This window comes from Myxocyprinus asiaticus, chromosome 13, assembly GCF_019703515.2.
Source record: "Myxocyprinus asiaticus isolate MX2 ecotype Aquarium Trade chromosome 13, UBuf_Myxa_2, whole genome shotgun sequence".
Lineage (NCBI taxonomy): Eukaryota > Metazoa > Chordata > Actinopteri > Cypriniformes > Catostomidae > Myxocyprinus > Myxocyprinus asiaticus.
In genome coordinates, this window is record NC_059356.1 from 44,838,044 (window position 1) to 44,863,092 (window position 25,049).

Sequence of the window (25,049 nt, forward strand, 5' to 3'; positions counted from 1 at the left end):
AATTAAATTAAAATTAAAAATGGGAAAAGAGTAGCAAACAGACAATGTTTTCACAGTTTTTTTTCTTTTTTTTTTTCTTAGTGAATTCAATCTATGTAAGGTATCGCTCAAATTCCTTTAAAAAGACAACAAACAGGGGTGTAGAGCCTGGATACATTGATTTGTGAATGTGGAACTTAGCAAGCAACAGAAGAAAATGTATCATATAAAATTGTCCTTTTTTTTAGATTGGTCATAGTCCACAAAGCGAGTACCGCATCCTTCCAAAACAATGCAAACTCATTATAAATTTCACTTTTAATAAATCCTGAAATACCTTACCAAAGCTTTTTTGGAAATGGACCATGCCAAAAAAGATCAACAACAGTTTCAGCAGATTCACCACAAAAAGAACAACTGGAATAAATATTATTTTTATACTTTCTCATATAATGGTTTGCAGGGTAACACTTGTGAATTATCTTGAAAGAAATCTCCTTTTCTTTGTTTGTCAAAAAGAATTTATGAGGAAGCATCCACACCTTCTAGCAAATATTACCTACTAGATTTTTCCAATAAGCTGTCACAGCGGGTACAGTAACAGTATCCTGTTGAAATAATGATCAGAATAATCTATACATGACCAAAGTTTTTTGATATAGTGAATCTGACGCTTCCATAGAAAGTTAAAGACTAACTTTACCCATATTTGAATCCACATGAATAGACTAGGCAGCATAAATAAACCTTGAGATGCCTTCTGCCTTAGTGAGGAGCACCCTACCCACCCACCCTACTCAAAGTAAGATCTCTTTGTAGCCACTAGTTGAACCTCTTCTGAGTTTTATCAATAAGGGTTTGAAAGTTAAAAGTGCCTCTTTCATTTTGGTGGAAAATAAGTCAATAATAACAATTGCCAGTGGAATCTGCATAGAATCCCTAAGATACAGGGTCTGGGTAGCTCAGCGAGTATTGACGCTGACTGCCACCCCTGGAGTCACGAGTTCGAATCCAGGGTGTGCTGAGTGACTCCAGCCAGGTCTCCTAAGCAACCATGCTAGGGTGCTAGCGAGGGTAGAGTCACATGGGGTAACCTCCTCGTGGTCATGATTAGGGGTTCTCGCTCTCAGTGGGGTGCATGGTAAGTTGTGTGTGGATCGTGGAGAGTAGCATGAGTCTCCACATGCTGCGAGTCTCCGCGGTGTCATGCACAACAAGCCACGTGATAAGATGTGCGGATTGACTGTCTCAGAAGTGGAGGCAACTGAGACTTGTCCTCCGCCACCCGGATTGAGGTGAGTAACCGCGCCACCATGAGGACCTACTAAGTAGTGGGAATTGGGCATTCCAAATTGGGGAGAAAAGGGGATAAAAAAAAAAAAATTAAAAAAAAAGAAACAGGGTAGTGTCATCAGCAAGTTGGCTGATGACCACCTCTCTTTCAGCAATAACTATTCCTTTTAGACTGTTGGCTTTTATGTGAGCGCATAAAAGCTGAGCTGCAGGAAGAAAAAGGTAAGGGGAAATAGGGCTGTCTGAGTTGCCTCATTATTTTAGTGTTGAGTTGTACCATGTTTCAGCATAACAGAACTATGACCATTTATATATAAAGTTTTAATAGCACTACAGAAAAACTCTCCAAAACCAAACTTTTCAAGATATTGAAAAATGAATTCATGCTCCAATGAATCAAATGCTTTATAAAAATCCAAGAAGAGAAGGAAACTCATCATTGATCAAATTATAATCTAATATGTCTAAAAATAAACATAAGTTATTAGATATATGTCTATTACTAATATATCCAGATTGCGTCTCGTCTATTATCGAATTAAGGACATTTTTAAATTATCATGGAAAATATGTGGGCCAAATTTTATAATTATTGTTTAACAAACTTATTGGGTGCCAGTTGTCAATAAAGAGCAAATGTTTATTCTGTTTAGGGATGAGGGATATTATTCCTTGATACATACTAGGAGGAAGTTCATTATTTTTAACACTCTCGATAAATACCTTTAACAAAAAGGGGGAATTCTGCAGCAATCCCATCATTACCAGGTTTCTTATTACATTAAAGGTATTTTATAACATCATCTTCTTACTTTTTCTAAGTTTATAATTTGGTCACAGCAATCTTTTTTCTAAGACACTAAATGAGGTTATATTTTTTTAGAGAGTTCGAAAATGAAGTAGTTGCATTAGCACTATAGCTAGGCTTTTTAATCTCCCTCCAAATATTAATCAAATTATATTTCTGCATTAAGGTCTACAAAGTAGTGTTTGATGAACCAGGCTGCTTTGGCAGCCATCGATCAATTAAGTCATTTAAAACAATATTGAAGTCCCCTCCCACCAGTAAAAGTTCTTGTGGATATTTATGAAACCAAAGCGATATTCTATTCTCTAAATATTTAAACAAATTGTCATTTTCAGTTTTAAGATCGTTACCTGTAACAGTTAAGGATGGGCAAGGAGGAGGCGGGAACTGGCTGAACAGTCAACATAAAGGTTTAATGATATAAATGAACTTAAAACAACACAAAAAATAAGACAAACACAGACACACATGCAGCGTTGCCGTGTGCGTCTCTCTCTCTCTCAAACTGGTGCCGCCAGCTCCTCTTTATCCCCCTCCCAGCTGATTAGCCCGATTCAGGACCGGCCATGTGTCCTCGGCCCAGACCCGCCCTCCTCCTCATCACACTCCTCCATCGCCCGACTGTGTTACATCAGTGACATTGCACAGTTAGAGATACATACAATCCCCCAACAACGCAGGGAAGCTGCACTAAGGGCGGGCGTACAGTGTGAGATTTTCGGCTGTTGTGCAAGCACCCTACCAATTTTTTTCCAGTCGGGAGAGATCACGTGGAAATCATTGGTGCTCGTGTGGTCACGGCTCGCATCGTGTGAGAGGAATTACGAGCGGAGCCGAGCAGCTAACGACCTCATGATAATTTTTAAAACTGTCTAAAAAATTAGGGTGATTTGGCTCTCTAGCTGAAGTTGACCAATCAAGAGGTGTTACAACTCACACGATCAGTGTAAACTGAGTGTTCATGAAGCTTTTACATGTTTGGAGAAAATGGTCGTGTCAAAACTGTGTTTTCCCCATAATATTCACGACCACATCACTGGGAATGATTCTACTGAAATGCCAGCTGCGCATGGGTTGCGCTAGTAAACGATCTTTATCACTCTGATGGACAGAGTTTTCAAATTTCCGGCATGGTGTATTTTCATTCGTCATACTGGCATTTGTTTCAGTTCTAGGGCGACATTTAGGGGGATATAGTATCTGTTATAATTGTATATGCACATGATAGTGGATATGTGAAAGAAGATTTTTTTTAACTCCCCAAGCGCGCGTCTAGTGAAACAAAGGACTTCCAGGTTGAAAGTTCTACCTGTCAGTCAACCGCTGCGCTAAAACCAGATTTTTAAACTTTGCTCTGTTCGGCTTTAAAGCGCATTTACATGGACAAGACCTCACGGATCTTCTTCAGAATGTCTGCTATCAACATGCAAGCGGTGACGCAGATGAGAAGGACGTAGCCTACATCTAAGGCTGAATAATTCAGGTAGCCTACTCCACTAAAATAACTCCGAATTCTGCACTAATCATCATGTTTGCATCAAGTTAAATCCAAGTATAACAAACAGAAACGGTGCGTGAATTTTCCACACTTTCTTTTTAATCTTGTACATTTTGTGCACTTTATTATCATGCAGTAACACACTGACATTATGATTGATGGATGCAGTCATGATATCACACAACCTCCCTTCGAAATCTCAATCGGTCAAATGTTGGACAGCATTTGTAATAAGTATCTTTTTTTTTTTTTTTTTTTAATCGGCAGATGAGTTTTCAGCTAATGCAGCCCCTGGCCATGCCAGTCTTCTTTTTTATTTCTAAATCGCAAGCTATGAGGAATTAAACCAATGTCCTCATCTGACTTTATGTCTTATAATGATAAATAGTGCAAAAATTCATGTGATTGCTAAGTCGTGTCGTGTGCAATTATCAGATAAACTGACTCGTAACGTGAGCAGGGACTCACGATCTCCCGAGTGTCAGAACTCGCACCATGTACGCCCGGCCTAACACGACACAAAACCCCCCACCAAGCAGATCTACCATCAAGACATATGTACTGCTGCTGCTCCAAAGAGCCATGTGCACTGAGTGTACGTCAAAGACTATTTTTAAGAGCATTTCTGAGAAGTTTTATACATACAGCCCCAGATTAAGGGATGGGGATGCAAAAGTTTTTCTAGATTCAAAAGGGGGCATGATCCCAAAACTAAAAACTTTTCTGCCAATGTGTTTGCCAATAAAATGCATAGTAGTTCCAGCAGCACATCTGTTTATAACTGAATGTGATTGCAATTTACAAATCACTTTAGTCTTTCCCAGTTTGCATTTAACTGTAATAGTAATTGGACACTTGTTATGAACACTTCAACATTTATTGGGCCAATAAGTGTCTAATATCCACAGATTCTGTTTCCTTGTATACAAGTATGAGAGGGGGCAATAGTGAAGGATACCAGTGCAGACAAGAGTTTTATTCATAACAAGCCAAACAAATTCCAACATACAGTATAATCCATGATGCAAACCAAAGACACAAGACATACAAAAGTAGCTACTGCTCAAAAGACCATTATAATGTAAAACGACACACTATCTGCTTTTAATTCACACATTACATGAAAACATTTACGTCTATAGAAATAACAGCAAAGCATGTATTAAATTGAATACAGCACTGATTTGATTAATTATTGATTACTGTCAATTCAATTTGGAAACACATAAGTAACAGTCAAGAATATGAATAGCAAAGATGTGAAGGTCTTGAAACCACTGACACTGATATTGTGGATCTCAGGGATCGGCAAATACAGAAAGAAATGTTACAATTATTTTAGCCTTGATGTTCTATAGGGAAGCAGTAAAAGACTGTCTAAACTAAATCTGTCAAAACTAATTTTCAAAGAGGACATGAGCAATGCTTATGCATCAGGGTTGTGTGCCATTCAGAATTGAATGAGGAATGCCAATTAAATTCCTGAATTTTAATTTGTAATAGTGCATTTGATTTTTCAGTATAACATGAAATATATTATCATATTATTATATGCTTAACAGATGGGGTATTTCCAGAACACAAATACATTCTTAGATCAAGTAAATTACTGTATGCTGAAAAAACTAAGATAGATTTACTTGATTATTGTAGTTTTTTTCGGCTTGGCAACTTTCAGAAAACACAAGTAATGCATCTCAAAGCAGCTTTTCTATTGCAACATACATTCTTTTTAAGTCTAACTAATAAGCACAGCAGGGAGTTGGTTTAATCCATTTATTTGAGTTAAAAAATGTTGCGATTTCAGGATGAGTTTGTTTCTTCAATAAAATGATCAATTTGTTGATTGTTACACTTGTCATGTTTCATATATAGCAATTTTGAGGTCTGTGTGTGCCATTTTAAAATATTTTCTAATGTTTTTTTATTTTTTTTTTATAAGTGTTCATGTGATGACTAAAACTGTGATATTAATGGTTGAAGACTTTTATAGAAATGTATATGAGATGCTCAGAATATTTAAGACCATTTAAATAAAGGAAGCAATTGTCATCATTAAAATATGTAATTGTTTAACATGTAAAATGTATACAGTATAATATGTAAAACTAATATGTAAAAGTCATGGCAGGTTGACATTTTAAGTTAAGTTAATTTACTTAAAATTAAGTAGATTAATTCAACTTAAAAAAGCAACGCAAACTGTTACCTGAAAACTATATATATATATATTTTATGTTATGTCTAATAAGTAAAAACCAAAAAAAATAATAATTATACCTATTAGGGAATAAACAGGCACTTAATGTAATTATTTGTCTTGGACTAATGAAATTGTGTAGTGACTGTTGAATTTCTTTGAATTGCAATTCAATAAATTCCACTTCTTATCATTTCAATTCAACTTCCTGTAGGGCGTGGCCAATTCTATTCAAATCCCAACTCATTAACTGAAAGGGACTTATTTCAGAATTTCTCATTTCTGCACAACCGTGCTATGAATAGGTGTCTATACCTAATATCTCTCTGTATCCAAATATGTCCAGTTCATGTGTTTGGCCAGCTTGTATAAACTGATGAAGAAGTCTGGGAAGCGATCACAAAACTCTACATGATGAAAATGTTCTTCACTGTGGGGAAACAGAATAAGAGAGACAATTTAACTGTCTGTCAAATGAAAAAGTGAAAAACAGGATAAAATGACACTGACTGAATATTTTTGAGGAATTAAATGACAATTAAAAACTACTCTCCAAAAAATATCTTTTAGCCTATTTTTAAGATTTACACATTTCAATTTAATAACAAAATTCCATTAAACTGAATTGCATAATATTTACAACAACAACAAAAAAAATGTAATAATAATAATAATATATATATAATGTTATTTTATGTTATTAAAGTTTACTCAGTTCAATGTGTTGAAATTTTGTTTTGAAATGAAAATGCGTAAATCTTAGATTTATTTTTCGGAGAGTATGCTGCATGCAAATGCAGAAACTGTTTGAGGCCTTTTTTTCTTTTTCAAGCTGTTGGCTTCTCAGAAAACAGCAAATCTAATGCTGCCTTCATGTGCTGTCGGAATTATCCTACTTCCCACTTCTGAAGTCATAATTCTTTTTATTCTGACACCATAATACATGCTAGCCAAGTGGATGACGATGATGGAATTTTGGTCAAATACGTGCTCTTTTCTCTGTGTAAAAATGTACAATAAGCATCAAATAGTTACTGATATATGTAAATGTATATGACTGAAAAGTCAAGCGATAATATGGTAGTATTTATTCAAAAAAAAAAAAAAATAAATAAATAAATAAATAAAACCATTAATTACTATTGACACTAGATTAGCTCCGCCATGTTGTATGTTTACATCTTCTCTGAATTCGGAAATTCGGGTATCAAAATTATCTCAGAGTTTCCCAGTCATAATCACGACTTGAGGGGGCGTTCATATGCAACTTTCGATTAGGAAACCCGCATTTACGACAACTGATAATTAAGCATAAAGACGTTGTGCAATTGGAGATGTTAGAGGTTCTTGTCATGACAATATATCATATATGACAGATCTTGAAGCAAACCAAAACTTTACAGCTTACTTCATATAAGACCATTCTGAAATAAGTAATAATACAGATAACTCAGATCAAAATTCAGATATTTCACCCATAATGTAGTAAATTACTTACTTGTGCACCAGTATGTTGCGCAAAAAACGCAACAGGCCAAGTAAGTTCTCCGGAAGATTTTTGTCAATTTTTGTCCATCTCTGCAGAGGCTGCAAAAACAAACAAACAAAAACAAAAAAAAAACAGGGAATTAGAAATGTTAGAGAAGCAAACAGCCCCAATGACCCAGTGTGCCGCATTGTTCATAGTCCAAACGCACCCTTAAGTGAACCAAGATGTTTTAGAAAACATCTCTTGTTTTTTGGACAATTCTGTAACACTTTACTCACCTTTGATTTCCAATCAGAAAAGCTTTTCCCCTCTGTGTATTTCTGCACAGCATTGGATAGCTCAGGACAATTTTCAGAGGTCTTGAACTGTTGGACTTCCTTTCTATCACCCAGTATCTTAAGAACTGCAACTTTCCTAAAGGACAAAATCATGTAGAAATGAGCAAGTGATTTCAGAATCAGAAAAAGGGTGTCCAGTCAGTAAGTATTATCTTAATTTTCCATTACAGGAGGACTACAACACCAAATGAGAGGGAATATCTGATTGAAGGATTTACCTGATGTGTCTTTCAACTCGCTAACAGGCAGCAAAGCAGCAAATTTGAAGAAACGTCTCCAATGAGGAGAATGAGAACTGGCACAGACTTTGATACAGATTCACAGCTCAGGATAGATGCAGAGATAAAGAAACCAAAGTCTAGAAACAAGATTCTGGCAGTGAGTCAATACTAGAAATGCAAAGATGGAACAAGATGAACAAGCAAGAGGTAAGCGAATACCGAAGATGCAGATGGAAGACCAGACAGAAGATACATGCAGCACAGTTCATGAAATAACACCTTAGACGAGATCTTTCAGAACCGCTATGAAGTGACACTCGCTGAGCAGACGGACAAATGTTGGCTGCTACTTTAGGCCACGTCCACACTAATACATTTTCGTTTGAATACGCATCTTTTTCTCTGCGTTTTGGCCTTCCGTCCACACCGAGATGGCGTTTTTGACAGCAAAAACTGTGCTTTTGAGTTATTCAGAAACACTCTCCCAAGTGGAAAATGCCACCTTCACATTGTAGTGTGGACAGGGGAAACTGAGATATCTGAAAACGATGACATAACTATGACATGAGCGATTTGACCAAAATCTTATATCACGATAACGATAAACATCATGATATAGAACATTTTTGTGGAAAAATCAATAGAAGTTGGTGAATATATTAAATAAACATATTGTAATACCTGTTTTTAAATGATCAAGTCAGTGAATTAAACACTTCCAAATACTCTCGCTTATATAGGCAAATTTTCTCTTTATTTGGAACTTGACAATAGTCAAAGTAAAAATAAAATCGAAATAAAAAAATCCACACACAACTCAGTTTTAAATAATTCTTATTATAATACTAATTTTCACATTTTAGTATATGTTGTTGACCAATATTATTATTATTAACTTCTCAAGAAACTCAAGATCTTCACAAAATAATTTAACAAAGAAAATAATGCATTGGTAAAAATAATAATAATAATAAAAAAAAAATCCAACAAAAATAAACACTTCTTGCAGAAAATATAAAAAATTATGTTAACACTTCTTGCAGAATATAACTATTAAATACATATAAACACTTATTGGAAAAAAAAGTTATAACCGAATTAATGCAGAGCGCATCTTTTGGCTTTCATTATTCTTTTGCGTGCTTCATTTTGATGAAGTAAAACAAATTGCTTGTATTACGAGCGATTATCGTCGTGCGACAGAGTTTGCATATTAAATTTTTCTGCTCCCGTGTTAGGTTTTATGAACATACACAACAGATGTCACACCTGTTTAAATTAAAAGCTCCTCTTCTTTTTCTTGATTTGTTTGGAAGTTTTCCCGAATATGTATATGCAATATATATATGTATATCGTCCAGCCCTAATGCAGTCATGTCATCCATTCAACTCAAAACAATCAAGATGGCGGCCCACATTGTAGCGGCTTTGTTGTGCCTGTTATTCACTTTAATAGCGTTGTTAAAGATGATACTTTGTACAACCTTCACATTGCATTCCTTCAAAGGCGCCGGGAAGTTTACTCGGAATTGCTGTCAGGCGACGGAACACGAGGACAATTGCGTTTTAGACAATACATGGAACAGCATTTTTTCCGCACACACAGTTAAGGGATTTAAAGGAATATTCAGAGTTCAATACAAGTTAAGCTCAATCAACAGCATTTGTGGCATTATGTTGATTACCACAAAAAATTATTTCAACTCATCCCTCCATTTCTTTAAAAAGAGCAAAAATTGAAGTATTTACAAAGGAAGTGAATGGGGCCAATGTTTGGAGGGTTTAAAAGCAGAAATTTGAAGCTTATTTTATAAAAGCACTTTAATTAATGCTGCTGTTAAAACTCATGTATTAATTGAGTTGTAAAGTTGTTTAAATTGTCATTTTTAGGGTTTGTTGACATTACATCATGGCAACGAAGTTGTAAAATTGGCTATAACTTTCCACAGAAAAGGTCAGTAGTCAATTTTATCTCACTAAAATCATGTTAACGCATAATGTTTATGTCTTGTGGCTATACTTGAGTATTGAGAAAAAGTGAGTATTTTAACGTTCAAAAACTGGCCCCCATTCACTTCCATAGTAAATGCCTCACTTAATGAAAAGGAGAGACGAGTTAAAACCAATTTTTGTGGTAATCAACATTGTCACAAATGCTGTCGATTGAGTTTAACTTGTATTGAACCCAGAATATTCCTTTAAAAGATTTAATACATTTCAGTGTGAACTTTCGGAAAACTTAAAAACGGCAGTGTGGACGAAGAGCATTTTCGAAAACAAAAACGCCATTTTTAAATGTATTAGGATTAATGCGGATGTTGCCTTAGAATTTTTCTTGCTCAGTGTATCTCTACACATTTAACAATAAATGGCCCACAAAAAAAAAAAAATATATTATTATTAATTAGATTAATGTTCTAAAAAGTCCCACAAAAAGACAACGATTCTAGATAAACCATTGTCCGAAACTTTAATTTAACTGGCACTTCACAGAGATTAAAGATATAGTTCACGCCAAAATGAAAATTCTGTCATCATTTTCTCAAGGCGATTAATTTTTATTGCATCTTTTTTTTTCTCTCCATACAATGAAAGTGAATGGTGACTGAGGCCAACATTCTGTGTTCCACAGAAGAACAAAAATGATACGGGTTTGGAACGACATGAATGTAAGTAAATGATAACAGAATTTTAATTTTGGGTGAACTATCCCTTTAAAACAATTAGTATTATACATGCAATGTGGTGATGGCTTAAGGACTGGTGTCAAGATCACCAAAGCTTTCTTGTTAGTAATCAAACACAATTTACTGTATAATTTACCTCTCATCATTCCAGAAATAAGGGTGTTTTAGGACTTCGTCAATGCTCAGCCTCTCTTTTTTTTCTTTGCTGATCATCCATTCTATAAGATCCTTTGCTACTATATCTTGTACATCTTTAAGGGAGTATTTTCCTGCTTTAATGTTTGCCTCACGATCCTTTAACTCCCCAAAAGGATGTTTCCCTTCAGAGATGATGTAATACACCAACATCCCAGCAACCTGTGATAAATTGAGCCAATTGTAAAGTTGATCTAATTGGGACAAATGATCAAAACTGTTTGTTGATGCTCAAAAAAGCTGACTAGTTCTATGAGCGTTATATACTGTATACAGGACGTTTTTAAGTTGTATGCTGTACATTGGTTGTGCAATTAAAACATAAAAGTTGCATGGTATTACAGTAACTCTTTTTATTAACGTTGCTGATACATAGTAATCTTTACTATTAGTTTCACAAACCTGGATGTCTGAGCTCTTTTTGTAACCACCATTTTCGGCTTGATTCAGGATCTCTGTTGCCTCCCAGCCCTGGGTACCGGCTCTGACAGTGTATACAGTTGTTTTGCCCTCCTCCAGTTTGCGGCAGATGCCAAAGTCGGCTAGCTTTGCATGTTTTTCCGCATCTGTTGGTGTTATGAGTACCGGTGAGAAATGGCCCACTTCAAGCACTTGATGTAGATAAGGGCATTTAACCCTTGTGCGACCTTCTTTTTCGATCATTTTGGCTGTGTTAATGCCAACGGCATAAATTTTGCCAAAGGTGTGTATTTTTGGGGGAATTTTTATATTTCAACTTCAGTTCCTATAATACATCTATAATACACTGTGTACACAAAATAGTTACACTCAGGACCTTCAGGACAAAAATGTCCCCATTGAAACCCATTAAAACTACAATATTTGATCCCAGTGCCATTTAAGCATAATATCATGAATTCTATGATATTATGCTGGCTCCAAAATTTACATTTTTAATATTTTCCACCAGATGGCACCATTTTTCTCATGTTTAGTCTATGGAGCAAATACATGCTTTTTTCCTATTTTCTGTTTGCTGTATTATAGAGCACTGCAGGCCAATTGAATAAATCATGCAGCTAAAATTGTGTGTGTGTGTGTTGGTATGGATGTCAGAGTGTGTTTTGTATGTGTGTATTGAGAAATTTGTGTGTGTAAAAAACATCAGTGGCATTATGTAAACAAACTGGCATTTAAAGGGTTAAAATCCTGCAAATGAATGAATATTTGTTAGTTATGATCAGGACTGATGTTGGTTAAAAAAATCTAAGTCAGTGAAAGTGGAAAATAATATTAATATATAATATTATTATGGCAGTTTTTTGACGTGGACATTTTTGTCCTCCAAGGACCTCTGAGTAACTTTTTTCTTTTTATTGACGCACAAGGGTTAAGTAATTAAAAACAAAGGAAAGGAAATCTGAATTTGATACCAATCAAAACATTTCTAGGTTTTAAATCACGATGTATCACATCATCACAATGTAGCGCTTTAAGGCCATGAAGCAGCTCCGACACCACTTGCTTCAAAGCAATCTCTCTGACAGGTTTCTCTTGCTGACGGAGATCTTCCATGTAGTCCACTAGATCATAATCACAAAGATGTAGTGCAAGATAATAAAAATCTTCATCCTCTTCTAGGTCCACATACTTGACAAGGTACTGGCTTTGATTTGTTGACTGGATTTTTTGTAAATGCTTCAGTTCATTTTCAAAGACTTTGTCATTAATCGGGTTCTTGGTTATTCGTTTAATGGCGACTTCAGTACCATCTCTCTTAAAGCCAAGATATACTAGTGTGCCACTTCCTCCAGAGCCAATAATATAATCCTTATTTTTACAAAAGAAGAGATTCCCAACGTTATATAGAGACTCTCTCATTTCATAAAGCTTCTCCATCTTCTTTCTATATTTTATGGTGAATTTGTTCCACCTGCTGAGTTGTTTCTTCTCAGTTATGATTTCCATAGCTGGCCTCTCACTCTCCTTTGCTTTTGTGTTTTGAGGGTAAGATTTTGCTTCCTGTACTTCATGAGAAGTCTGTGAGGATGATCCTGGAATCACATATATAAAGATATTTTAGCGGGTCAAAATAGGTGTCGCATGTTGTCAACAGTTTTTCTTCTATATTTATTTCTAAACATCTCCTCTCCCACCTTGTTTTTCGAGCTCTTCTACCAGGAGCGGCTCCTCCGCTTTCAGTAATTCATAAAAAGCACATTTAGCATTATCAGTGTTCAGAGCTTCTAAGAGCACTCTCATTTTAGCCATACTGGTAGTATATGGTACATTAATCTCTGAATATGTTTCCTGGTGAATTATTTTTTCCGTTTTCAGTTTGTCAGCAATGGGCAACACACCATTAACCCTTCTGATGAGATCAGCATAGTGTGTTTTCACAAACTGAGCCTCTGAGAAAACAAAAAATGACATTGGTTAAATAAATAATAGGGGAATCTATACCCAACACTCACATTTTTTTTTTTAAGATTTACGCATTTAAATTACATAACAAACTTCCATCAAATTAAATTGAGTAATCTTTAACAAAATCAAATAAAAAAACAAATCTTTAAAAAAATGTATTATTTAATTTTGTTTAAAATTTCAAAATTTAATTGAATGGAATTTTGTTATGAAATGCGTAAATCTTACAGGTGCATTCAGTAATTTTTGTGTTTATGTCGTCTTGGACTTACACTGACCCCTAGGGGCCTGGATGCAGCATCATTCAAAATCAATAGTTTTCAGTTACAGATGCCATTGTTGAAATTCACAGTCAGTCATGATTAATTTAATTCATGAGTGAAAGTGTCCAATTCATGAGTGAGTGTGGTTACTGAGATTAAGTATGTAGTATTCGGCAGGTCATGTGATTCTAACATGGCAGCCCCCATGAGGGGACCCTCTCCATGTAGAAAAAAACAGCAGCTTTTATAAGGTTACTGATATGAGTCTTCATCTCATGTGCATTATGATTTTCTACATATGTTTCATACATACATACAATTATTTAGGAGTAAAACTTTTTTAATGAGGAAAACTTACTGAGTGCACCTTTAAAAATAGGCTAAAACATATATATATATTTAATTGAAAAAGGTATTGTTGGTACCTATCCTCTCTTTCAGTTCTCTTTTATAGTATTACAATAACGATCAACAAAATCAGGAAAACAAGTGATGTTAATATGCAGTTGCAGTACAATTTAATTAAATTAAATCTGATTTTTTTTATTTTTTATATACATTAAATTTGCTTTAATTAATGGGATTATTCCATTTTTAAATATCACATGAATGTGTTTTTGGAACATTTCAAGTGTGCCCGTTCCAATGTCTTTGGTGAATATGATTTGGGAGTGTCATTGTGAGTGCAAAACTTACGCTGCTGTTCCATTGTTTTAATGAAATCCCTGCAAAACGGCAATTCTTATCAATTGGAAACCTAATCAAAAAGATAAAATTACAATATGTTGCTTTAGAACATACATTACATAGTTATTTGCAGCGTGTCTCAGTACATTGAATATGCATATTGTACCTTGTGAATGCCAACATTCATAAACCTCATGAACATACCGTGATTACATGTTCATTTAACACACATAAGACAATTGTTGACATGTATAGCTAAATTATTTTTCCACTTGTGTATTATTTCTGTCAATTATCCAGGAAAGGTCTTTATTTTTATTTTTCTTACCTTTTGTACACATTTTGTAGCCTACTGACACAGCACAACTTTGAAATTTTTTTAGTACATGCACTAAATGTGCATAAATAAGATTCTCTCAAAAATATTACAATGAAAACATGACAGTATGTCTATATTGCCTGACACTGAAAGTAATGGATTCGGTACACGGGAAGGTAGGGATGGGCGATACCACTTATTATCTTTTAGGCCTGCCCCCTAATAGTTGACCAAATGTTAGTGATAAGAAGAGTTTTGGTTCGACCATTTTTTGATTGGTCGGTTGGTCGCAGAAAAAAAAACTCCACAGGAAACCGACGAACACAGATATTACCGCTGGTTGGACGCTAGGTGGTACTATGGGGTAATTTTCGTTAAGCAGGGTTAGGGTTAAGCCTACGCAGTAAAGCAAGACACCTTGATTTCAAACGTTGAACTTTATTTTGTATTTATTTTAACAAAAAATTCAAATGAAACTGGAAAAAAATTAAGTGCAATTAAAATGTGTGTTGTTCAACTTTTTGAAAGATGGTTTTACAACAGTTGTGAAGGGCAACATCTCTTTGGAAACTAACCTACTTCATCTGTGCATTCTCTACCGGTCGGGTATTTCGTTGTCCGGGAAAATACATCATGTGTGTGAATAAATTCGTTTTGTTCCCTCCTTCACAATATATATATATATATATAGATCGCAATATCCAATTACATCGGCAATCTGGGGGCTAAGGGATCAGTGAAAATTCTTGCTTTAGTGATTTTGCTATTTCATTTGGCTTTTCTGTCATCTGTTCTTAATATAATAAAGTGTGTTTCTTCAAGCGCAGGTCTGTGTGTCTACGGGCAAATTATTTGTAATATTAATTTGATAATAATAATAATTTAATAGATTAATGAGAAAACTAGCCAAATATCTTCTTGACATCAAACGCATCAGCTATTGGCGATCACTCTGACCACCGTCGATCCCAGAGATAATCGTCTGTCGGCACAACCCTAATGTGCATTTCTCTCTATAAATTAACAAAATGTTCAGATAGTCTCCTTGCTGGTTTTCCCGGCACATTCAGAATCATTACTGCTTTTGCCGCTGTCGCTGCGGCTCGCTTCGTGCGTTTTAAGGCTCATTATTACGGTTTAGTATTTCCCTGTAATGTAGAACAGTGTTAACAATGTTACTTTTAACATTCTTTCTCAGCCCTGGAACTCAAACCATTTTCTGATGCCCCCCAAAAATATATATATTTAAGTAATTCAATTAATATCATAAACGTGCGATTAATGGCTTAAACTAACGCCTACTAGTCGACTAGGAAAATCTTTGGTCGGGGGCAGCCCTATTTTCTTTTCGATCCGATACCAATCATTTCAAATCCAATATCGTCGATACCGATACCAATACGATACTTCTTTTTTGACTTCCTGTTCCTGACGGCAAGCTGCACGAGTGTTTGTAGCTTGCTAGCCTGCTTAGCACTGCTTATTCTTATATGTTCATCATTTTATCCTTTGCCATTTTACTGCGTGCTTCGGGTTTTTCCGCTTTTTTCTGTTACTGTTTCATCTGTGTGTATTATACTGCGCGCACCAGGTTTTCTCGTTTTTTTTCGTTCTTTTTTCCGCTTGTCTACAACTCGCGTCTCGACCACGTGCATTTGTTTTCTCCTCTGTGTTTTACATGGATTATTGCATCAATCTCAAACATCTGCTGATTAGGAATCACATCGATCTCAAACCCTTGCCGCTCAAGAACAACTACAACAACAACATCAAACAATTGCGGTAAGTCATGGCATCCGCTCATGTTATTGTTTCCTGCATTACATGCCACGTTTACTATAGCTTCTTCCATCAGCAGTGAGGGATTTACATGTGATAAATGTAAGGAATTAGTCAGGCTGACAGAGAAGGTTAATGAGTTAGAGGCGCATCCGAACGCTAGTGGAGGTCAGTGAGAAAGAGAAGCCGGTAGATACTGTTTTCGGATGCGGGTAGTACAGTGAACAACACACACACTTTGGTTCCAGCTCTAGAGCCCCCGCAGCAGGGCATTTGGGTGACGTCTCGGCGGCATACTCGCTCAGCAAAGTGACACCATTCTCCCATTCCTGTTAGGGTTTCCAATCAATTCTCCCCACTGTGAATCATGTCGAAAGAGCCTTAATAATTGGTGATTCTATTATAAGGAACGTGGAAATAGAGACTCCAGCCAACATTATTAAATGCACTTCGGGGGCTCGGGCGTCTGACATCAGATCAAATTTACAAGTGCTGGCTAATGCTAAACATAGATTTTCTAAAATTGTTATTCATCTCGGCACTAATGATGTCCGGCTTCGCCTGTCAGAGATCACTAGAGATAATGTTAAAGAGGTGTGTGAAAAAATGATGTCAGACACTGTAATATGCTTGGGCCCCTGCCTACTCATCATGGTGACGAGGTTTATAGTACATTAGGGTCACTGAACGGCTGGATGTCTAAGTGGTGTCCTAAGAACAGCATAGGATTTATAGGCAATTGGAAGAGTTTTTGGGGTAGACCTGACCAGCTAAAGAGAGATGGACTCCATCCCTCAAGGGAAGGTGCCCCTCTCCTCTCCAGTAATTTGGCTCATAGACTTAATAGTGATAGTATTAGATTAACTGGGGCTCAGGTCAGGAAGCAGACAAACTGGTTAATTCGAACGTTTGCTAGCTGCCTTGAGATGTCACGCAGGTCACATAAACTACAACACATAGAGACTGTATCACCTAGATATCATATAGAGGCTGTGTCTGTTCCCCGAACTACCAAACATAAACCCCACACTAAATCAATTAGTGCTTTTCAACAAAAGCACTAATTGTAAACAAAATTATTACAGATCATAGTTTGGAAGCACTCTGTTTGACTGAAGCCTGGCTTAAACCGGATGAATATATTCGTTTAAATGAATCTATTCCCCCAGGTTACTGTTATAAACATGAGCCTCGTCTGAAGGGTCGAGGAGGAGGTGTTGCTACAATTTACAGTGAAGTTTTTGGTGTTATGCCGAGGACAGGATATAGGTTTAAGTCTTTTGAACTAATAATGCTTAATGTGACACCGTCAGATACAAATAAAAAAATCTTTGTTGTTTTTGCTACAGTATATAGATCACCTGGGCCTTATTCTGATTTCCTTGGTGAATTTGCAAATTTTCTATCAGATCCAGTAATTACTGTAGATAGTAGATACTGAGCTTTAATTGTTGGTGACTTCAACATTTACATAGATAATAAAAATGACACATTGGGATTAGCATTTATCGAAATTCTCAACTCTCTTGGAGTCAGACAAAATGTGACAGGACCAACTCATTGCCATAATCATACGCTAGATTTAATTCTGTAATATGGAGTTGATGTTGATACTATAGAAATTCTACTGCAGAGCGATGACATCTCGAATCATTACCTTAGTCTCTTGTATGCTGCATTCAGCTAATGTCACTCAATCTACACCACACTATAGTTCAGGTAGAACTATTCTTTCGACCACTAAAGATAGCTTCACTAATAATCTTCCAGAATTTTCTCACATACTCAGTAAGCCAAAAAGTCTAGAAGAGCTTGAAGAAATAACAGAAAATATAAATACAGTCTTTTCTAGCACTCTTGATAGTGTCGCCCCCCTTCGATTCAAGAAAATTAAAGAAAAAAGCCTCGCACCGCGGTACAATGATCACACTCATGCTCTCAAGAGAGCAGCTCGGAAAATGGAGCACAAGTGGAAGAATACAAAATTAGAGGAATTTTGTGGTGCATGGAAGGATAGTGTCTGTAGCTACAGACAGGCACTAAAAGCTGCCAGGACAGCATATTTTAGCAAACTCATAGAAAATAACCACAACAATCCTAGCTGTTTATTCAGAACTGTGGCTAAATTGGTTAGAAATAAAGCCTCGACTGAACCAGATATTCCGTTGCAGCACAATAGTAATGAATTCATGAATTTCTTTACTGATAAAATTGAAATAATTATAAATAAAATTGGAATTATGCAATCAACTGTCACAGCACCTCAGAAAACAGTGTCTCATAATCTAGCTCACGAGCAACTTCAATCCTTTGATCATCTGATCATGGCTGCATTACTCATCTAATACTTTTAGATCTTAGTGCTGCATTTGACACGATAGATCACGACATTCTCTTGAATAGGCTGGAGAATTATGTTGGCATTAGTGGACTTGCATTAGCATGGTTTAGGTCCTATTTAGCAAACCGCTACCACTTTGTATGTGTAAACGAGGAATTGTCAAATCAAACAAAAGTTAGGTATGGAGTGCCACAGGGATCAGGTTTAGGACCTCTGCTTTTCTCCTTGTATATGCTTCCCCTGGAAGATATTATCAAGAATCATGGAATAAGTTTCCACTGTTATGCCGATGATAGACAACTTTATATTTCTTCTAAATCCAATGAAAATTCACAATTCTCCAAATTCATCACCTTTGTCTATTGATGGACTACACTCTTGAAATGGAATACATAGACTATCATTTAATGCCAACAAAAGCCTTCATCAGCCAACTAACAAAGGACAATGCATCTATGTGAACTTCTGCAGTTAATCCAGGATGGACTTCAAAGACATTAGTCATTAATCTTACAGTTCATACAAAATCATTGTTTAAACACTGGCCCTTAACACTTACTTAGTTTACAAATTTTAAACCATGACTTGCACGACACACTAATAACTAACACTGGCATTATATTCATGACGTTAGCCAGAGGGGAACTGTCCCCACAGTGAGCCTGTTTTCTCCCAAGGTTACACTGTAACAAGTTTCTGTAGTTTTCACAGCATTATTACTGTAAAGCATCATGGTCAAATTTCTTTGGCAGGTGAATTCTACAGTAAATATATTTTTCCTGTGAATCACAATACAGTAATTTTGAGCGGGACTTTTTTTCAGCAGTAGAAACAATAATCTGTCTTTGCTGATGGTACACTTTGCATTATTTCCAACACGGACGTTTTCTAGTTTTTGTTATCACACAGACAGAGGAGGACCCGACATGTTTATATCCTCCATAACGTTAACAGTTACACAAATGATGGGAGTATAACATTATGCTGATGGACACCTGCTTTTCTCCGCACTATTTTGTTGCAAGAGCTTACTGACAAGATTGCTCACTTTCTTCAGCCTTTGATTTCAAGGTAACTTTGCTCATTATTTTGCAATGCTGCGTTCATTTAGCACAGTTTCCTCATGTAAAGTTACCAGTGTGTTTAACTTTAAGAGTGCACTGGAAGAGTGAAGTAGAGAAAGGCACCTTCCTTAGCTAGTAAGCTGATGTGCATAATGTTACCAAAAGAAACTATTTACACATGAAATTTTGATAGATTTTGTTATCTGGTGACATTTAGTTGATAACGTCATCAGTTTGGTTTAGGAGTAACATTATTGGATAAAAGTTAAATTGGAATCGTGTGTGTTGGTGCGCTGGCTTCATTCACTCATTTTTTTCTCTTGGTAGCTACCGTGAGGCATGGGTTACCATACTGAAACAGGTCGAGGCGAAACAAAATGCAACAACGGGTGAGAGTTTTAAACAGCACAACATTTCTGATAGGATCATGTTTTTTTCTGAGCTTCATCACAGGGCACACTGCAGCAGCTAAGTTGGATAGATTGTCCCTCAATCCACATGTGGCATCGTTCATCAGGGAATTCGTTGAGTATGACTGGCAGAACAACCGATACCAGGTGAGACTATTAATTCATTTTAACCTTGGATACTTTCCATAAAGACATTACTCGAGAGTTCAAGTTTATTTATAGACCTTATTCACTGTTACACAGAACACATAGCGGTGGGACTTAATAACGTCCTTTTGTGTGTGTGTGTGTGTGTGTGTGTGTGTGTATACCTTTGTACCATGCTACTACCCTTTTATGTAGTGTTATTGTCAGTAGTAGAAACATACTGTGGTATTTCTAATGGGAAGTAATGAGTCAAAACAAACTGTCATAGAGCCATCAGTCTGGCCTATACATTTCTACATTAGTAACTAATGCCTTCCACTGCAGGGAAGAAGACTCCAGCCCAGGAAGAAGTATCCAGTTCAGGAACAATAAATTGAGTTTAGACATTTTATTGTTTAAAATTCTACAGTTTTTGGTTCATAATTAATTTGTGTTTTTATCCATTTCCACTTTTAACTGAACATTTTAATTGCTTCCAGTGCTTGGATTTTACTGTTTTGTTTGTAACAATTACTTGAAAATATCTTGTGTGACAGAGTTTTCAACAAAGTGATGTTTTTGTGTGTTTTTCACATTGAATCAACGTTACTAGGGTACATGTGACTGTCAGCGAGCCTCAGAAAGCAAATGTAAAACAACAGAGGACTTGCACACATCTTTATGATCAACAACAACTTTTTTCTTTTTCTTTCTTTTACATTTGTCTCTAGAAGTAGTCAAATGAACTAAAACACCTCAAACAATATATCAATCATATTAAAACTCTAAATATGCATGAAAGATTAACAAAAGAGTTTCAAGCCATGCAGTTTACATTGTCAGGGTAACCTGAACAAAGAGGAAGGACTTGTATGTTCAGGAAAGTATTGTTGTTCACGAAATAAAAAATGTTTACGAAATGAAAAATACAAAATAAAAATCTATTTAGTGCCCATGAATTTTCACATTTAAAATGCTGAAAGTTGAATGAAGTTACAATACAATACATTTCCTTTTTGTGACAAAAACTGTCTTCATTTTACAGTATGTAATTATTTTACAGTATTAAAATTAATGCAGTAATGCCTGTTACAGTAGTATAATATTTGCAGTGATAAAAAATACAGCATCCTATTACTCTGATGACAATTACAGTACTGTGATTATTACTGTAATAACAATTACAGTATTTTATAGGTACTGTGATTAAATTTACAGTAAGAATACTGTGTAATGTACTACAGCAACTTACTAGCTGATTGCTGCCAGCCAGTTACTGTACATTTCACAGTGTTCTTTTTACAGTGTATTATTATTATTATTGTGCCTGGTGAAGACCTAACTGGTCGAAACGTTGCTTTATTTTTATAATAAAAGTTTGAAGCTTTAATTTCAGTGCGCAGACATCTATTTTCTTATTTTTCTCCACTAACCAACATCTTATGGAGTTTGTGTTCCTTGCCACAGTCACCTTCGGCTTGTTCACACGGGTTCTAAATACAATTATTATTTAATTATTAAATAATTATACAATTCACAGTCATATTTAATCAAACTACACAATGATCACTGTAAGACTTTATAGACATTAGTTTCATTTTCTGTTAAAGCTGCTTTGAAATGAAAATACAAATAAAAATGACGACTTATTCAACAGATTCTTTGAGATTTGAGATAAAATGGGTAATTTACAATATTATTTTTAGTCATAATTCAAGTCATTTTTTTTTTTTTTATTTGTGAGCCTAAACAGAAAATTATTAGACTTCTGATTTGTTTACCCTTACAAAAATTAACTGTTTTCACTACAGTAACTATAGTTTAACCATGGTGTTTATTTAAACCATAGTTACCACCAATTAACCATGGTTACTACAATATTACTGTAGTAAAACCATGGTTAATTTTTTTATTTTTTTAAATTTCTTATTAAGAACAATTACACACAATTATAAGAAATGTCACCTTTAGATAAGTTGTTATTTTAGTGTGAATTTACTCCAGAAGCAGTGGTGTAGTACTGTCTGAAGAGGGGGGCATACTGTGAATTTATGAAAGACCCCCCATAAAAAAAACACATGCACCCGATCTTTGCATGCACCGAAATTAATTTACATTTATATACAGTACATATGTAAAAAGTGTAAGAAATGTATTTTTTCCATTAAAAAAAGGACTGTTGTAATTATAGTCCCACATAAATGTACAAAATGTATATCAGCGTAAGTTTCTTGCTGACATGGTGTAGAGTAGTGGTTCCCAAACTTTTTTCCAGGGGACCCCTATTTTAACTTTCAAAAACCTGAACGACCCCATCTCCTGCGAACACCCATAACCCCCCCCCCCCCCCTCCAAATTAAATTACAGACATGAACAAAATATTCATTTGTTATTTGTTGTATGAAATTAACACAGGCTCAATAAAAAAAACTAGCAATAAGCACAGGTTCACAAGAACAGATTTTCCTTGTAACAGGAGCAAAATATAATCTGTTAATGTGAACATCAGTACATTGGAGGAGAAATCACTAATGTATACATGTATTCATTTTACTTAACCGTTAAAACTTGGAAATATAAAACTAATAATTTAAAAACAGTAACATTGTGGGATGGGATATTCACCTAATAAGTTATATGCATATTTATATTTATTGTGAGCTCTAGTCAAAAGATCCCTAAAGTTCTGGGGTATATTTTGATAGTACTGGTTTTCCCAAAGGAAAAACTCCCTCGGTTTACCCACCATCTGAGGATGTTTGGTGCTCTGGTGGCTCTTCAGTACGATATGAAGGAACACAGCTAGGCTTACATGTGTTAAGATGTTGGAAAAAGCGATATGCCAAGCGATAATCCTATGATGATTTCATCAGAGTGTGTGGAACGTCAGAACCCCCACCGCCAAATTTACTGAATTTTGTTGGGGGGACTGTCTATTTCAGAGAACACAAAAATAGTTGTCTTTGTTCCAAATTGCATGTAGACTGCGTATAATATATGATTTTCCCAGTAGCTACATATCCACAAATGTGACACGCTCCATTATTTTAACCAGAAGAAGTGTTTTGGAGAAAGTTGATTTTAGTGTCAGCCTTCAAATGATGTCTGTTTTATCACAATATCTAAACCTTAAATATTGTTTTGATGCTCTTTAATGCTTTGTGTTGCAGATCGTGGCAGCTGCACATTCAAACAGAGTGGCACAATGCACTCTCTCAGCGTAGCATGAAAAAAACATGAAGAGGTTATATTGAAAGAGTACAGTACAACTTACTCTGTGTCATATCTCTTGTAATCGGCCAGTCTGTTCATGTTGAAAAGAAATGGAGAATAAATTCTGCTATACTGTATCTCACACAATCGCACGCCCAGTCTATTCATTCATGTTTATTTTGCTAGTCTTTCACCACAAATCACATGCTTAATTCTCACTTTGTCCATTGCCTCAGTGATACTAAATTCAATTCAAATAAATCATAATAAATAAATAAAACCAAATAAACCCTTGTTTTCTTTTTACCACTTATGTTTTCCTCTTCTCCCTGACGCTTTGCCATAGTCGTTGCTTTTGTTTGGCTAGCTAGTCTGTTCTGATCGTTGCTCAGTACTGTACATAGAACAAGCAATTTTGCAGCGTCTTTAAAAAAACCCTGTGTCCTCACCTAATCTCGTGAGATGCATGCTATAAAAAAACAGCTTATGTTAGATATACTGTATATATTGTCTTTTCATATATCTCATAAACAAGTAAATATTATTAAAATACTCAAAAATGGCCCTATTTGATTGTACTTTATTACAAAAATAATTGTAACTTTTTCACACATTCAATTATTTTCTTCTTGTAACCCTCAAAAGAGAGTAGAGTACACTACTAAGAACCATGGCATGGTAACTTGATGATAAATATGTATTTACATAGATAGGTGTCATTAATGTTCCTTTTATTAGGCTACTATGAAAATTGTTAATACTTTATTATTTTCTCTAACTAATAAACTAATTCATAATATGCCATAAACTGTTATATTACCATATATAGCCTACATAAAAATGAATGGTTGTTTGTTTTATTTGTGTACTATTATGTGATTTTCTGTGTATAGTGAAATTGTTTTTCTACTTTGAAAAATAAATTGAAATGATTTGATATCACGAGAAAAAGGCACCACCGACAGCAGTAAAAGGTAAAAAAAAAAACTATTTACAGTGCAAATTATGTTTTCTCCTTGTGCATTAGACGCTGGAAATGTCCCGCCCCTTACTGAAACGGAAAATATGATTGGCTAACAAATATCCAGTCGCGTCTGAAATGAGCATTCTGATTGGTGGATCAGCTTAATCAGACTGTCTGTCTTGCCCGTGTCATCAGTTGAGCTCCCGCTGCACCGTGAGGATGTAGACACTCACTGTACACTTATTAAAAAAAACACACAATTCACTCAACGGAGCTGCAGCATCGCGTTAGCAGAATTTTTTTATATAGCGATATTTTTGTGTGAGGATCGATATTTTTGATACAACATCAGTATCTTAAGTATCGATACTTTAGGATCGATCCGCCCATCACGACGAGAAGGTGCGTTGGCGGGAATGAAACACGCATGCGCATTCAATAATTATTAATTTCCCAAATAATTAAATATTAATACAAATGAACATATGTTTGATATGTTCTGGTGCGTGTGAGCGTTCGCGCACATAAAGGATAAACTGAAAAAAAAAATAAATAAAAAAAAATAAGACTAAACATTTAATACAATGCACTGGACAAAGTTGAATAATATCATGACATCTGGACAGATGTTTTCAGCTACTTTCTCGTTTCCGTCCTCTGCTTCGTAAGTTAACATAAAACGATGTTATTCTTGAACTTTTCTCACCTTAAACAACGCGAGCTTGCACACTCCCGATTCTCCTGAAGTGTTACGTTACGTACGGAGAAAAAAATCAAATCAAACCCA

At 35.5% G+C, this 25,049-nt stretch overlaps 1 protein-coding gene across 3 annotated transcripts; it reads right to left on the reverse strand.

The window, feature by feature from the left end:
* Positions 1-4,528: 4,528 nt before the first annotated feature.
* On the reverse strand, positions 4,529-25,015 carry LOC127450239 (serine/threonine-protein kinase/endoribonuclease ire-1-like). 3 transcript variants are annotated; one of them, XM_051714177.1, is made up of 9 exons: positions 24,969-25,015; positions 14,056-14,116; positions 12,826-13,080; positions 12,103-12,723; positions 11,111-11,274; positions 10,650-10,870; positions 7,546-7,681; positions 7,277-7,365; positions 4,529-6,208 (listed from the first exon to the last, which is right to left on the reverse strand). In XM_051714177.1, the coding sequence occupies exons 2-9, from the start codon at positions 14,066-14,068 to the stop codon at positions 6,094-6,096; spliced, it is 1,614 nt and encodes a 537-aa protein (XP_051570137.1). In that variant the 5' UTR covers positions 14,069-14,116; positions 24,969-25,015; the 3' UTR covers positions 4,529-6,093. The 3 variants fall into 3 exon arrangements, with proteins under 3 accessions (XP_051570137.1, XP_051570138.1, XP_051570139.1); XM_051714178.1 differs by lacking the exon at positions 24,969-25,015 and adding an exon at positions 23,360-23,380; XM_051714179.1 differs by lacking the exons at positions 4,529-6,208; positions 7,277-7,365; positions 7,546-7,681 and adding an exon at positions 7,787-7,963.
* Between the last annotated feature and the right edge of the window lie 34 nt (positions 25,016-25,049).

What these genes read in the sequence shown, in the direction of transcription:
- LOC127450239 (XM_051714177.1), bottom strand. An exon ending in AGAAGAGCTCGAAAAACAAG is followed by an intron (nt 12,724 to 12,825) that starts GTGGGAGAGGAG and finishes ATGTGATTCCAG; the next exon opens with GATCATCCTCACAGACTTCT. An exon ending in AAAAGAGCTCAGACATCCAG is followed by an intron (nt 10,871 to 11,110) that starts GTTTGTGAAACT and finishes AATTTATCACAG; the next exon opens with GTTGCTGGGATGTTGGTGTA.